At 42.2% G+C, this 16,211-nt stretch overlaps 1 protein-coding gene across 3 annotated transcripts in view; it reads right to left on the bottom strand.

Annotated features, from left to right (window-relative positions):
* aqp12 (aquaporin 12) overlaps positions 1-16,211 on the bottom strand; it is a 31,111-nt gene that overhangs the window by 2,709 nt on the left and 12,191 nt on the right. For 2 of the 3 annotated variants that reach the window (XM_073038164.1, XM_073038169.1), the window contains exon 2: positions 562-678. The exons of the other annotated variant lie outside the window; for it this stretch is intronic. In XM_073038164.1, the coding sequence (XP_072894265.1) occupies positions 562-678 (117 nt within the window). The remainder of the gene's footprint in view (positions 1-561; positions 679-16,211) is intronic. 3 annotated transcript variants of the gene reach the window in all.

The raw sequence follows: 16,211 nt of genomic DNA, 5'->3' as shown, positions 1-16,211 counted from the left end.
TTATGCAACTGCAATACTCAAATCTACCAGTAAGTGGAGGCAAAATGCCATATAATGTGAAAAATACATGAGCTTTTTTAAAGATACAAAAAAATACAAATTGTCAGTAAAAAAATATTATAATTAAAACTACAATTTTAGTGTTGAATTAATTCAACTAATATCTTGTATTTTTTTTTTAAAATGCAATCAATTCCCACACTCATTTCCTGCCATTTCTGTCCAGGTAATTTTTGAGTGATTAAAATCTGTTTGATTATCATTCAATAATATTTTTTATTGTTTTACAACTTTCTCCCCCCACCTTTCCTATTGGTCAGTAGGCTTCTCCTTTTTGACCAATCCTTTATCTCCATAAAGGTGTCTCCAGTCCATTAATATGGTGACGCAAAGCTACTTGGACAGGTCATGAAGTGAACACATAAATGAACTTCAGTGTCACAGTGTTAAAGTCACCATTAGGCAAACTAACAGACCCTAATGAGGTGACCATTATGAATCTAGAGCACTGCTGTCTGAGTCTGCCAGACCTTGTGAATTGGAAAGGATGCTGTTACTTACCGATGAATGGACTAAACCAGTAGACGACCATGTATTCTATTAAGGTGTTCCCAGAACAGTGGAATGTGACAGAGAAAGCAAGTGCTGGATTAAATAAACCTGTGGTATATGGGCCAGCTACAGAGGAGATCAAAACGACAGATTAGACACCATACATAACAATAATTAAACTCTCCACCACAGGAATGGTATGGGTGGCATTAAAAAGCCCGAGACCATACTGGGAGTTGGAATGGACCATTCAGCTCCTGCTCCCTGCTCCACCGTTCAGTAAGATCATGGGTAATCTGCACCTCAGCACTGTTTTCCTGCACTAATTCCACATCCCTTCAGTCACTTAAAAACAAAGTTCCACTATTTTTAGTCTCAAAACCTTCAGAAACCTCTTGAAAAGAGAACTCCAAAGATTCACTACCCCCTCACCTCTGCCCCGAATAGCCTTATTCTGAGAACGTGATCCTGTTTCTAGACATCCCAACCAGGGAAAGCACCAACTGCTTCCCCTCTGAGCCCTGCAAGAATTTGTTCACATTATAGTGAGATCGTCATTTTTTCTTCAAAATTCAATCAGTATGTTTATTATCAATGATACTGTATGTGTAGTGAAATTTGCTGTTTTGTGGCAGCAATACTGAGAAGTATAAGAAACATTGTTATAATAAGAAATAAATAGTGCAAAAAAAGAGCGAAATGGTGAAGTAGTGCTCATGTGTTCATAGGCCATTCAGAAATCTGATGGTGGAGGGAAAAGAAGCTGTTCCTGAAATGCTGAGTGTGTGTCTTCAGGCTCCTGGACCACCTCCCTGACAGCAGCAACGAGAAGGGGGCATGTTCTGGGTGGTGAAGGTGCTCAGTGATGGATGCCTCCTTCTTCAGGCATTGCCTATTGAAGGAGTCCTCGATGGAATCAAAACCGAGTTTAATAGCACTCTGTATATAGCATACTGTATATGTCGTGAAATGTATATGTCTGTATGTTAACAGCATACTGTATATGTCGTGAAATGTATATGTCTGTATGTTAATAGCATACTGTATATGTCGTGAAATTTGTTAATTTAGCGGCAGCAGTACAATGCAATACATGATAAACAAAATAACATTAATTTACAGTAAGTGTGTGTGTGTATATATACTTGTATATGGGTGTGTATAGTTATATATAATGTGTGTGTGGATTAAATAGTTAAATTAAAAACAGTATTAAAAAAATCAGAAGAATATGAGGTAGTGTTCATGGGTTCAATGTCCATTTAGAAATCAGATAGCAGAGGGAAAGAAACTTCCTGAATCACTGAGCGTGTGCCTTCAGGCTCCTGTACCTCCTTCCTGATGGTAACAGTGAGAACAAAGCATGTCCTGAGTGATGGGGGGAGGCTAGTGCCCATGATGGAGCTGGCTAAGCCTACAAAGCTCTGCAGCTTATCTCGATTCTGTGCATTGAAGTTTATATAACAGCTGGTGATGCTCTCCACAGTACATCTGTAGAAATTTGCTGGAGTCTTTGGTGACTTACAAATCTCCCAAATTTCTAGTGAACTATAGACCCAATCTGCTTAACGTCGCTTTATCTGATGACCAAGGGATGAATCAGTGGCACTTGTATAGCACTCCCTCTGTTGCAAGCATATCTGCCATAGGTAGGCAGGTTCAGACTTGTGCACAATATTCCAGGTGCAGTCTCACCAGGGCCCAATGTATTTGGAGTGAACTGCCTATCTACACTTATAATCAAATCTTCTTGAAATACAGGGAATGTATCAACTTCAACCTCCTATTATAATTCAAATTCCTATTATATCTGCAGTAATAGTATCTAATAACTTTGTACACCAGAGATTCTGCAGATGCTGGAAATCCAGAGCAACACACAAGATGCTGGAGGAGCTCCAGCATTCATGAAGGGTCTTGCCCTGAACTGTCAACTCTTTATTCATTTCCATAATACTGCCAGACCTGCTGAGTTCCTCCAGCATTTTGTGTGTTGTTGTAATAACCTTTCTCTATAGTAACGGATGAAACTCGGAATTTTCTGTCAATATAGTGAAAATACCCAGCAATGTCAACAGGAAAAGAAAAATGGTTAATATTGAAAATTAAATACCTCACAGAAACACAGGAGCATGAGTTTTGCTGAACAAACCATGGCCTACCACTCTTCTTTCCCCAACACTGTACAACTTGAATGTGACACAAGGTACGATGAGAGCACAGGTATTGCCAAATTATAATTAGCAAGTTATGGCAACAGATACAGAAGTGATACATGGCAAAATTCCCAGTGAACCTTTGGAAATTGTAGATTTACTGTCATCTGTTCCTGTGGAGAATACACCACTCATCGCAGTAAGACTCGTATTACTCACCAGCAGAGATTTCTTTAATGTCAGTGGATGGGCAGAACATGTCTCTGTTATTCAATAGCAGCAGGTCTCATGAAATGTTTCTCAGAGTGAGGCAGAGGCATTTTGTTGTGAGGATATGGTACAGTGATGTGGCGCTGAGGAGGGTGGGACCAACAAGTCCATATCAACCACCCATTGTCACTAATTGTGTTTCATTGTCCCACATCCCCATCAACAGCCACACACACCCCAGATACATGAGCGACAACATGTAGTGCCAAATAACCTACATCTTTGGGATGTGGAAGAAAACTAGACTAAGTGGTAGAAGCCCACATTTCCTCAGAGAATGTGCCAACCTCACAAACACAGCACCAGAGGTCAGAATTGAACCCAGGTCGCTGTGGCTAGAGGCAGCACCTCTAATGGCTGTGTCACGGTGCCACCCACTTCAAGACTATTACAATACTATGCAAAAGTCTTAGGCACATGTTTAAAAAAATCTATAAAGTGAAGTTGATTTCAAAAATAATGAAATGCAAAGTTTCTAAGTATCAAGAAAATACTCTAAAGAGCAATAAACAATAAAAAAAAGCTAAATCAAATCAATATTTGGAGTGACCACCATTTGCCTTTAAGACGGCATCAATTCTCTTAAGTACAGTCACGTAATTTTATAAGAAAATCAGAAGGTCATTCCAAGCATTTTGGAGAACTTGCCACAGTTCTTCTGCAGACTTTGGCTGTCTCGCTTGTTTCTGTCTCTCCAGGAAATCCCGGATGGCCGCAATGATGTGGAGGCCATACCATCTGTTGCAGAACTCCTTCTTCTTCTTCTTTTCACTGAAGGTGGTTCTTTATGACCTTGGCCGTGTGTCTGGGGTCACGGTCCAGCTCCAGAATGAAGGTGGGATCAATCAGACCGGATGGTATTACGTGATGGATGAGAGTATGCATGTACCTCTAGGCATTGAGCATTCCATTGATTCTGACCAGATCACCAACTCCATTTGCAGAAATGCAGCCCCAGACCTGCAGGGAACCTCCACGGTGCTTCACTCCAGACTGCAGACACTCATCTAGGTAATGCTCTCCAGCTGTTCAATGGACAAACTATCTCCAGTTTGAGCCAAAATTTTCAAGTTGTGACTCAACAGTCCAAAGCACTTGTTGCCATAGTTCTACACCCCGACCCTTGTGTCTCTGGGTGTAGGAGAGTCACTTGGCTTTGTTTCCACTTCAGGGAATGACTTTTTAGAAACATTGAAAACCTACAACACAATACAGGCCCTTAGGCCCACAAAGCTGTGCCAAACATGTCTTACCTTAGAAATTACCTAGGGTAATCCATAGCCCTCTATTTATCTCTCTGTGTACCTATCCAGGAGTCTCTTAAAAGACCCTATCATATCCACCTCCACCACCGCTGCTGGCAGCCCATTCCGTGCACTCACCACCCTCTGCGTAAAAGAAAAAAAAACAACAACTTACCCCTGACATCTTCTCTGTACCTACTTCCAAGCACCATAAAAATCTGCCCTCTCATGCTATCCATTTCAGCCCTGGGAAAAAGCCTCTGACTATTCACATGATTAATGCATCTCATCATCTTATACACCTCTATTGGGTCACCTCTCATTCTCTGTTGCGCCAAGGAAAAAAGGCCAAGTTCACTCAACCTATTCTCATAAGGCGTGCTCCCCAATCCAGGCAACATCCTTGTAAATCTCCTCTGCACTCTTCCTATGGTTTCCACATCCTTCCTGTGGTGAGGCGACCAGAACTGAGCACAGTACTCCAAGTGGGGTCTGACCAGGGTCCTATAGAGCTGCAATGTTACCTCTCGGCTCTTAAACTCAATCCCATGATTGATGAAGGCCAATGCACTGTATGCCTTCTTAACCACAGAGTTAACCTGTATAGCAGCTTTGAGTGTCCTATGGACTCGGACCCCAAGATCCCTCTGATCCTCCACACTGCCAAGAGTCTTACCATCAATACTATATTCTTGCATCATATTTGACCTACCAAAATGAACCACCTCACACTTATCTGCGTTGAACTCCATCTGCCTCTTCTCAGCCCAGTTTTGCATCCTATCAATGCCCTGCTGTAACCTCTGACGGCCCTCCACGCTATCCAATCTTTGTGTCATCAGCAAATTTACTAACCCATCCCTCCACTTCCTCATCCAGGTCATTTATAAAAATCATGAAGAGTAGGGGTCCCAGATCAGATCCCTGAGGCACACCACTGGTCACCAACCTCCATGCAGACTATGATCCGTCTACAACCACCCTTTGTCTTCTGTGGGCAAGACAGTTCTGGATCCACAAAGCAATATCCTCTTTGATCCCATGCCTCCTTACTTTCTCAATAAGCCTTGCATGGGGTACCTTATCAAATGCCTTACTGAAATCCATATACACTACATCTACTGCTCTTCCTTCATCAATGTGTTTTGTCACACCCTCAAAAAATTCAATCAGGCCCGTAAGGCACAACCTGCCTTTGACAAAGCCATGCTGCCTATTCCTAATCATATTATGCCTCTCCAAATGTTCATAAATCCTACCTCTCAGGATTTTCTCCATCAACTTACCAACCACTGAAGAAAGACTCACTGGTCTATAATTTCCTGGGCTATCCCTACTTCCTTTCTTGAATAACGGAACAACATCTGCAACTCTCCAATCCTCCGGAACCTCTCCCGTCCTCATTGATGATGCAAAGATCATTGCCAGAGGCTCAGCAATCTCCTCCCTCGCCTTCTACGGTAGCCCAGGGTACATCTCGTACAGTCCCGGTGACTTATCCAACTTGATGTTTTCCAAAAACACTAGCACATTCTCTTTCTTAATATCTACATGCTCAAGCTTTTCAGTCCACTGTAAGTCATCCCTACAATCTCCAAGATCCTTTTCCGTTGTGAATACTGAAGCAAGGTATTCATTAAGTACCTCTGCTATCTCCTCCAGTTCCATACACACTTTTCAACTGTTGCATTTGATTCTCTCATGTCTTATCCTCTTCCTTTTTGGCAGGAACTCTTCCATTAAGACCACGTCTAACAAGTCTTCTCTGGACTGTAGAGGGATATACTTAGGTTCCAGTGGTTCCTGTGAGTTCAGAGCAAATAACAGAGCTGGACTTCTGATTTAGAAGGGATGCCAGTTTGATCTATCTCTTGTCTGCTGCACTCAGTTTCTGTGGCCGACCACGGTGTTTCTGGTCTTCCACTTTGCCTGTTTCTTTGCGCTTCTTCATAACAGCTTGGACAGTCCATCATGAAATTCCTGTCTGCTGCAAAATTTCTGCTTGGGAGAGACCTTGCTGATGCAAGATGACCACCTTGTGTCTTGTTGCTGTGCTCACTCTTGTCATAGAGTAGGAATTGATGATTTGAAGGTTAAACTGTCAAATCTGCCACAGTTTAGTTTGGTTGTCCTTCCCCCAGTTTGATTCATTCTACACCTGTTTCTGTTACTGTTAATCAGTCTAGTTCAGGTAACTCATGTCATTAGTCATTAGTACCTGTTTGTTATCTTTGTTTAATCATGCACTGAGCTATATTCCTACAAAGTAATCATTGTTGTTTTTTTGAAAAGTGTTCTATTATTTAATAACAAGTAAGACATACAAAATGCTGGAAGAACTCAGCAGGCCAGGCAACATCATTGGAAAAGAGTACAGTCGATGTTTCTGGCCACAACCTTTCAGCAGCACTGGAGAAAAAATAAAGTTACTTTAACAAAATACATACATTTCTCTAACATTTAATTTTTTGGAGAATGAATATTTGGAAATCTAAAATTTGCTCTTTTCTAATGACACACTAATGAAGAAAACAAAAAGTAAATATCTAAAACAAAAGAGTTATATTAAAAAATCTAGCTTTGCACAGTACTGCATGTTGGATCATTAGGTACATTGTATGAACACACACTGTCAGCAGAGCTATCATTCTTTCGAGTCATGGTTTATGTTAGGTACTTAAATTTTCAGTAATATTGGAGTAATATTGTAAATATATTGTCAGATTCATGGCTGTTTACATAATTCATTACTGGTTGTACATCATCACACCACCGTGCCTCGGTAAAGTAGTGTAAAAGCAAAAGTGGAGTACATAAGTTATTCCTGGCTCTGTGTTTTTTTATTACTTTTATGTTTTGGAGTTACAAAACAAAACCGGTGATGAGGAAGTTATCAAACTGAGATGACTACCTACTTGATGAAGCACAGAGGGACATTTGAGTTTTTAAAAAAGTGTAGCACATGCTTCTTCAGAAAGGGGTAGAATGATAGAGTTTTTTAAAAGAGAAAATGGATGAAATTCATGGTTTCATAAAGAACGAGTACCAGGCAATAATAATAATAATAATAATAATAATAAATAAAAGAGCAGAAATTGCTGGCTACATCAGAAAGTTAGATGTGTTCGATTGCACAATGAATAACTAGATTTTGTATGTACTGCGTGAATTGAGCGGTAATTTAAAGCAAATGGAATAGTCAAAGAGAAATGAGTGCCAGTTTCACCGAGAATAATAGGTGGGAAAGCATACAGTTTGCTTAGAAGTTTAACTGCTCCATCCAAACCAGCTAAAATGAGCTTTGCTGATATCATGAAAGTAATGTGGGAATATTTAGAACCAAAAACATCTTTGATTGCAGAATGCTTTAGATTTGATAAGTGGAATAAAAAGGAAGGGAGTCCAGTTCAGGATACATAGCTGAACTGCAGATATTGTCTGGGCATTGTCAGTTCAGTGATGGGCTTAATGATGCACTGAGAAATTGTTTAGTTTGTGGAATCTTACAAGAAAATATTTAAAACAGATCCTTACTGAAGCACAACTGACATTTAGAAGAGCAATTGAATGGAAACAGCAAACAGAGACGCAATTGAGTTGCAGCCAGGAATGAGAACGAGCGTGAACAAAATTGCAATGACTAAACAGAAACTGACGTAGCCAGACAAATTGTGTTACTGTTGTGGCAGGGGTTCACATACACCAGGCCAATGCAGGTTTAAAGGTGAAACTTGCAGAAAATTCAATAAAGTAGGACATACACAAAGAACATATTGGGCAGACGAGAATAAATGGGCACAGGGAAGAGAAAAAGATAAAAAGTCAAGTTGCAATTTCAAAAAGAACACTAATCTGCATGCTGTTGACTAAAAATCTGATAATGATAAGAGTGACACAGAACTGGTCACCTTGAGATTTACAATGTGAAAACTAACAATAGACAAACAATATGGCTTACACCAGAAATGAATGGTAAATTAATTCAAATAGAATTGGCTCGGCTGTTTCAGTCATTCCACGAAATGAATCTGAACAACGTTTCAAAGATACTGAATTGAAGCCTGCAGATATCCGACTAAGAACTTGTACTGGAGAAACGATTATTCTTGTACAAATGACATTTGTAACAGTGAAATACGACAATTAACAAGCCACATTGGGCTCGTATGTGGTAAAAACAGGAGGAACAGTATTGTGGGGTTGTGATTGGCTGAGGCAACTACAACTTGATTGGAGATCCATCCATTTGCATGCCACATCCTCTACAACAGAGTCAATGGAAAGTGAATTAAGGAAGGTACTGGATGATGTCACAAGTGTTCAAGGATGACATTGGAAAACTGAAACACCTCAAGAGTAAAATAGTCTTAAACGAAAATGCCACACCCAAGTTTTACAAAGTGTGTCTGGTTCCTTAAGTCATCCATGGTAAAGCAGCCAGTGAGCTAGATCGTATGGAGGCAGTAGGAATTATTTCCAAGGTTGAGTGGAGCCCATGGGCAATGCCAGTGGTCCCAGTAGTCAAGAAGAATCAGTTTTTCAGGGACTGTGGGAATTTAAGGTCACCATCAACCCAGTACTGAAAACAGATCAATACCCTCTGCCCAGGATACAGGATATATTTGCAAACCTTTCTGGAGGGAAACACTTCAGCAAAGTGGACCTAGCTGAGGCCTACCTACAGACGGAGACAGAAGAAGAGTCCAAAGTGTTTCTCATCATAAACACTCACAAAGGGCTTTATCGCTACAATGGGCTTATTTTTGGAGTTGCATCTGCACCTGCACTCTGGCAAAGACCAGGTGTTACAAGGCTGTCCAGGCACTCAGTGTTACCTGGTTGACATCATTGTTACTGGTGAGGATGACAGGGAACACCTTCAAAATCTCAAAACAATGTTAAAATGATTAGAAGATTATGGGTTCAGAGAACAAGATTCACACAAGCTTGCTGAGAAAATTCAAGCAGTAGTGGATGCCCCAAGGTCAAAGGATGTATCACAGTTGTGGTCCTTTTTTGTGTGATGCCCTGGTTCACATCGTTATTATAATGCTGTATGTATTTCATTTAGCAGCTCCGTAAGAGCAGTCTGTTCTGCTTCCAGCCTGTTTGGGTTACTGTTGAAGATGAGGAATGATGTGGTATGTGTGTCATCCAATTAGCAGGAGGTTTTTCTTGGTGAAGGACAATAAGGTTGGTCTTAGGCAAACGTTCAAGAGGAGATGAAGAGAGAAGACACTGGGGAGAACTGGTCGTAGCTTACAATCCGATGAGAGACCCATTTGTTTGGGATGGATTGTGAGCGACGTTCGGAAGGTGGTGTGTGCTTTCACACTGACCGAGGGCCCAGTGTGTGAGTGACAGAGGAGTTCAAGATGAGCTCCAACTTGTGCAGATTTGACTGTTCAATTAGAATGGGCCCTTTTCTTTTTGTTATTCTTTACTAACCCTTCAGTTAAGATTCGTTAATATAATTCCTTTAATCATTTGCAGTCTGTTATTTCGTGGCATTAATTTGTAACAGGGTAGCAAATTACACAGCATCCACACAAACCGGGGGTTCAAAGGTACATTTAATGTCAGAGAAATGTATACAATATACATCCTGAAATTCTTTTTCTTCACAGCCATCCACGAAAACAGCCCCAAAGAATGAATGATAGACAGTTAAATGTTAGAACCCAAAGCCCCCCCCAGCTCCCCCCCACACACAAGCAGCAGCAAAGCAACGACCCCTCTCCCTCCCCCACCAGCAAAAAAAGCAACTCACCCCCACCGAGCACTCAGGTATGCGGCAAAGCATCAATAAAGACACAGACTTGCAGAACCCCAAAGCCTACCCGTTCACCCAGTAATTCGACATACCACAGGCTCTCTCTCTCTCTCTCTCTCCCCCTAATAAGGGAGAAAGAGGTGTCCCCATTTCACAGCGAGAGGGGAGACATAACAAACAACTTGCTGATTTACGATGTTAAAAGTCTGTTGCGTCACTTTTTTCAAGCTCTGTGCCCAAAGATCTCAGGTCTCCGGGCACACAGCCAGCAGCCAGCTTGCTGCTATTGATCTTCCGTTTACTCCCACACGACACACCAGATGGCAGCACCGACCTCAAATCCGCCCACCTCCAAAGCCATGAAATCCCGGAACCCTGAAGGTGCGCAAGTTTTCTAGGCCGCATCCGTGGTATATCAAATAGCGGCTAGTCATGAGACCCCGAGAGGGGGTCCCATTCCCGCAAAGAACCATAGTCAGCATGGAACTTCAGGTCAGGGTCTGCAAAAGAACCCCGAAAGGGAAAAATATTGATATTAAAGATAGAAATAGAGCTGTTTCTGAAGATGCAAGGAGTCGCCATTAGGTGCCATCGTCCTCCTAAGCTCCACCCACATGATGGCTTCAATCTCACCCATTTGGCAGGGCCAGAGGTTGTCTTCCCTAGTCTTACGCAGCCGAGGAAACCCGAGTGTTTCATTAGGATTTGTTAATCACTCTAACAGGTTCCCGCCAAACCTCACTACTACAGAGCAGGAAGAAATGGCAAAGGACAAAGCAGTGTGAGGTGGCTTTCCAAAAGTCGAAGGAAACGGTGATGGTACACACGGCACTCACACATTATGATCCACATTGCCCAGTGAAGCTTGCCTGTGATGCCTCAACTTCTGGTCTAGGTGCAGTCATGTCACACACTGTGAGTGATGGAAGTGAGCAGCCCATAGTCTTTGCATCATATACCCTCACCACTGCAGAGAAAAAGTATGCACAGATTGCCAGAAAGGTCTTGAATCTGGTTTGGGGTGTGAAAATTTTAACCATGACTTTTACAGAAGACAATTTATCCTCACTACTGATCATCAACCACTAGTGTTCATTTTCAATCTACAGCAGCAGCACAAATGCAGAGATGGGCTCTGTTTCTTGGAGGACACAATTAACAGATCAAATTCAAGAGGACAACTACTCATGGAAATGATAGATTGTCTTATATACTCTTTGAAAAGAAATATCTGGTAAGATCTACAAAAGACAAGACTCCCTAATGCAAATTGAACTCTCCCTATGACGGTAGAGGTGATCCAAAGAAAAATGGAGGAAGTCCCCACACTGTCTCAGGTCTACATGGCCACCCAAAGTGGCAGGAACGTGCAGCAGAAACTCCAGTTCCCCCATTTTTACCAGCGACAAGATGAACTTGCCCTTGGTGGAGTTTGCCTCATGTGGGGATTGAGGGTTGCTGTACCATTCAAGCTGGGAGTTAAAGTGCTGGAGGAGCTACATGCCAGTCATCTAGAAATGGCCAAAATGAACGTGTTGGCTGAAAGCTTTGTCTGGTGGCCTGGGATCGATCAGCAGATGGAGCAGCTTGCCATGCACTGTGCAAAATGCCAACACATCCAGAAGATGCCAAAAGCAGCACATCTACATCCCTGGGAATGGCCTGCATTGCCTTGGCAGAGGATTCACGTGGTTTGTGCCAGACCATTCATGAGCACAAATTTCTTGGCAGTGGTGGATGCAGCTACAAAGCGGCCTCCACTCCAGGCTCTCACACTGTCGATGTGTTGACAAGTCTCTTCACAGGGGGCTGGTGTTCCAGAGCCCTTAGTAAAAGACAATGGACCACAGTTCATTGTGGAACAGTTTCACTCATTCTTGAAAAATGAATGGAATAAGACAAACTATATCTGCTCTGTACCACCCAGCTACAAATGGGTTAGCGGAAAGGTTTGTCCACTACACCAACACCGAATCAGAAGCTTGCCAATTTCCTCCTTGCATATCACAATACAGCACACTCCACAGCCAACAACTCACCAGCTCTGCTGCTCCCTGTTGTCCCTAGTGCTCACTCTTGGATCTCCTCAAGCAGGAGTATACAGGACAAACAGCTGAGACAAATCGAGTGCTCCTCAAATGACGAGATTCGCTGTTTCACTCCTGGATGAGCAGTCCTGGCGGAGGACTACAGAGCTGATCAAAAGTGTATATTTGAAAAGATCAAGGACAGCACTGACCCCTCCCCTACATAGTGGAGATCGGATATCATCTGGTGATGACATGTTGATCAGTCAAGGAGAACAGAGTCAATTGTTAGAGAACAAGGGTGTCCAAAATTGTCAGAACCACTTCCTGCAGTCCCAGAGTCAACTCCTACAACCACCACGGAGGAAGCCCCAGAACCTGAGATACATAAGTTCACAGCCAAACGTCTCACCTGCCAAGCAGAGTGACCACCCTACCCCCCCAGCCACCCCGCTCACCTTGTCAGGAAAGACGTTATCCCACAAGAGTAAGAAATCCTCCACAGCAAGTAAATCTCTAGGCATGAATGGGACAATTTAAGATTCACTATGTGCGGATGTCTACACAGTAGCTGTATTATATAGTAAGGTATTTTGTGTGTGTGTGTAGAATAAAGTGCAATATATTATATACTTGAGTTGAGATGCATTCTATATTGAGTTGGAATTTATAGCTAAGCAGGGAGGAGTGTTTTGTATTTAATATTTCAGTGATATTTCAATAATATTGTAAATATATTGTTTGATGAAGTTTTCTTTGTTGTTCACACAATTCATTACGGTTTATATGTAAAAGTACGTAAATGGCATATGTCATTGCGTCACCACGTTATGTGCATGCGCCTCACTAAAGTAACAACAAAACTAGAGTACTCCCAGCTCTGTGTTTGTCTTTCAATTAGTTTTATGTTTTGGAGTAACAAAACATAACAGTTTAGGCTGGGAAAGACAAATGTAAATTTGTAGCAATATTCTGAATATTAATATTCATTCTCATGGTATAGAAAGCAGTTGCATGTAAATGGCCTGAATAAAGATCTCCAAGGAGTAGGAACCGGTTATTTAGTAGAAAGCAGAGGGGGGGAAATGTTTTATTTATATGGGGACTTGTCTGCAGAGTGGGAGATCACAGACTGAGTTGGAGGCAGTTGTGAACTTTACATGCCAGTTTTAAAAGGTGAGCGGGGCCTCTCGGGACTTGTCTGTGGAGCAGGAGATTGCTTGAGTTATTAGTAACTTAACAAGGGCCATTGTGTGAGTCAGCCAGGGAGGCTTTGGTGAGAACAGGCGAGGTCTAAGGGTGCTGGGCCTTTTGGAATCATTTTGTTGATTGTAGAACTCAAGCTTAAGAATTTAGAGGCAAAGATATAACAAGTGTAGGCAGGATGATAGTTAAGGCAGTTGAATTCTCCTCCTGTAAGGTGTGGGATTTTTACCTGATGACTACATTTACAGGAAGTGCTCCCAGCTTCAACTCCTAACTGACAAGGTCAAGGAACTGGTGTTAGAGCTGGATGTAGTCAGGATCATCAGGAAGTTCTCACAGATGAGATTTTTACTGAGGTTATCATACCCAGAGTGCAGGCTTCAGATAGGAGATGGGTGACCACTGGGAGAAGAGGGTGAGGGGAGTAAGCAGTGAGAGCAGGGCTCTCCCACGACCAGTCTCCTTTTGCAAAACGCTGGTAGGGATGGCCCATCAGCACTCAGGCCAGTGAACTGTGGCCAGCTCTGAGACTCAGCAGGGAAGAGTAAACTCAAGCAGAATGATAGTGTTAGCAGACTCCACAATTAGGGAGGCAGACAGAAGATTCTGTGGCTGTGAGAGAGACACCAGCATGGTGTGTTGTCTCCCAGGATGTCTCACAGCTGATGCAGAATATTCTCAAAGGGCAGGGTATGCAACCAGAGGTTGTAGTGCACATTGGTGTCAATGACATAGGCAGAAAGGGGGAAGAGGTCCTACGCACTGAATGTAGGAAGTTAGGGAAGATGCTGAAGAACAGGACCTCCAAGGTAGTAAAGTCTGGATTACTCCCCGTGCCACGTCAGGGCTGGAATAGGATGATAGTGCAGATGAACAATTGGCAAAGGGACGAGTGAGGGGGCAGGGTTTCAGGTTCTTGGATAATTGGAACCTTTTCTGGGGCGGGGGGGGGGGGGATGGGGGAACCTGTACAAGAGAGACAGGCTGCAGTTAAACTGGAGGAGAACCAATATCTTGGCCAGGAGGTTTGCTAGTGCTACTCAGAAAGGTTTAAATTAGTTTGGCAGGAGGATGGGAACTAGAGCACCAGGTCAGAAAGTGGAGGGATGGAGAGGAAGGTGGATGTTGGGCAGTAAAAATTGGCAGGAGCAAAGTGATAGATATGATGGGATGGATAGTTTGAAGTGTGTGTATTTTAATCCTAGGAATATAATCAAAATGGAACTATGATATTGTGGCCATTACTTGGTTGAGAGAGGGACAGAAATGGGTGTTTAATGTCCCAGGGTCGTGATGTTTTAGAAACGATAGAGAAAGGGATGGGAGTGGCCTTACTAATCAGAGACAGTATCACAGCTGCACTCAGGACAATATCAGGGGCTCATCTGCTGAGTCTATATGGATAGAGCTCAAAATAGGAAGGATTCACTCTGATGTGATTGTGCTACAGCCACCAGAACATCGAGGAACAGGTATGTAGGCAGATTAAGAAAAGGTGCAAAAGTTGTCACGGGTACTTCAAATTCCCTAATATTAACTGGGACCTCTAAGTGCAAGAGGCTTAGGTGGGACTGAATTTGATAGGTGAATCCAGGAGAGTTTTTAACTCAATATGTAGATAGTCCATTAAGAGGAGGGTTTGTACTTGGCTTGGTTTTGAGTAATGAGCCTGGCTAGGTAACCATCTTTACAATGAGTGAAGAGTTAAGGAACAGTGATCACAGCTCCTTAAGTTTTAGGATAGCTATAGATAAGGATGTAAGGACCCGGCAGAAGAGGATTAAATTGAAGCAGGGAAAATTACAAGAGCATCAGGCAGGAATTAGGGAGAGTTCTTCTTCTTGTGTTGTTATATGGTGGTTAGCAATTAGGGAGAGTTAATTGGTAACAGCTGTTTTTGAGCAAGTCTACATCTGACATGTAAATCAAGGGCAGGATACAGGCAGAATTAAAGAATGCTGGAACTGTGAAGTGGAGAACATTTCAGTTGCTGGAAATGTGAAACAGAACGCTGGAAAGATTTGGCACAACAATAACATTGCAGGTAGGAAATTCTGACATGAACAGGAAAGGCTGGTTATCTGAAAATCAGTATCATGTCCCATGAGTTGCAGAGTGCATGGGTGGAAGATTAGGTGTTGTTCCTTCAGGTTATGTTGGGCTTCATTGGAGCAGTGGAAGAGGCCAAAGTCAGAGGCACTGTGAAGTTGCCATTTCAGAATCAGAATAATCAGGTTTATTATCACCGGTATGTGCCGTGGAATTTGTTAACAGCAGCAGTTCAATACAATACATAATATAGAAGAAGAAGAAAAAAAAGTAATAAATAAGTACCGGTAAATCAATTACAGTATACATATATTGAATAGATTAAAATCGTGCAAAAAACAGAAATAATAAAAAAGTGAGGTCGTGCTCATAGTTTCAATGCCCATTCCGGAATTGGATGGCCGAGGGGAGGAAGCTGTTCCTGAATTGCTGAGTGTGTGTCTTCAGTTGTTGATTGTTGAACATTAACAACTTAAAAAAATATTACCGTAGATTCCGGACTACAGAGCGCACCTGATTAAAAGCCGCTGGCTCTAATTTTAGAAATAAAATCAATTTTTTAATTGTAAAGGCCGCACCAGATTTTAGGCCGCACCGGATTTTCGGCCGCAGGTGTCCCACGTTGTAATATGAGATATTTACACAGAAAGATATTACACGTGAGGATTTTTTTAACTTTTAATTAAATCCATATGGTAACAAAAACAAATACATACTGCAAATGCTTTTTTTCGAACCGTGCCCGTAACGCGGCTACTTTTAAATATACGTTGCATATACTTCTTTACTGAACAACATTCCAATATCTCCTAATGACTGGTAAAAAATATATATACTGCAGCCTACCAGGAAAAGTTATTGATCACCTTTAACTTAAAAGCAGCGTTCGCTCAGATCCAAAGCCGCTCGCGTAATGCGCTCCCTCCCTCCGTCC

The sequence above is a fragment of the Hemitrygon akajei genome, chromosome 3, assembly GCF_048418815.1.
Source record: "Hemitrygon akajei chromosome 3, sHemAka1.3, whole genome shotgun sequence".
In the NCBI taxonomy this organism is placed as follows: Eukaryota; Metazoa; Chordata; class Chondrichthyes; order Myliobatiformes; family Dasyatidae; genus Hemitrygon; species Hemitrygon akajei.
The sequence above is the reverse complement of the archived record's forward strand: the minus strand, read 5'-3'. Positions and strand labels throughout refer to the sequence as shown.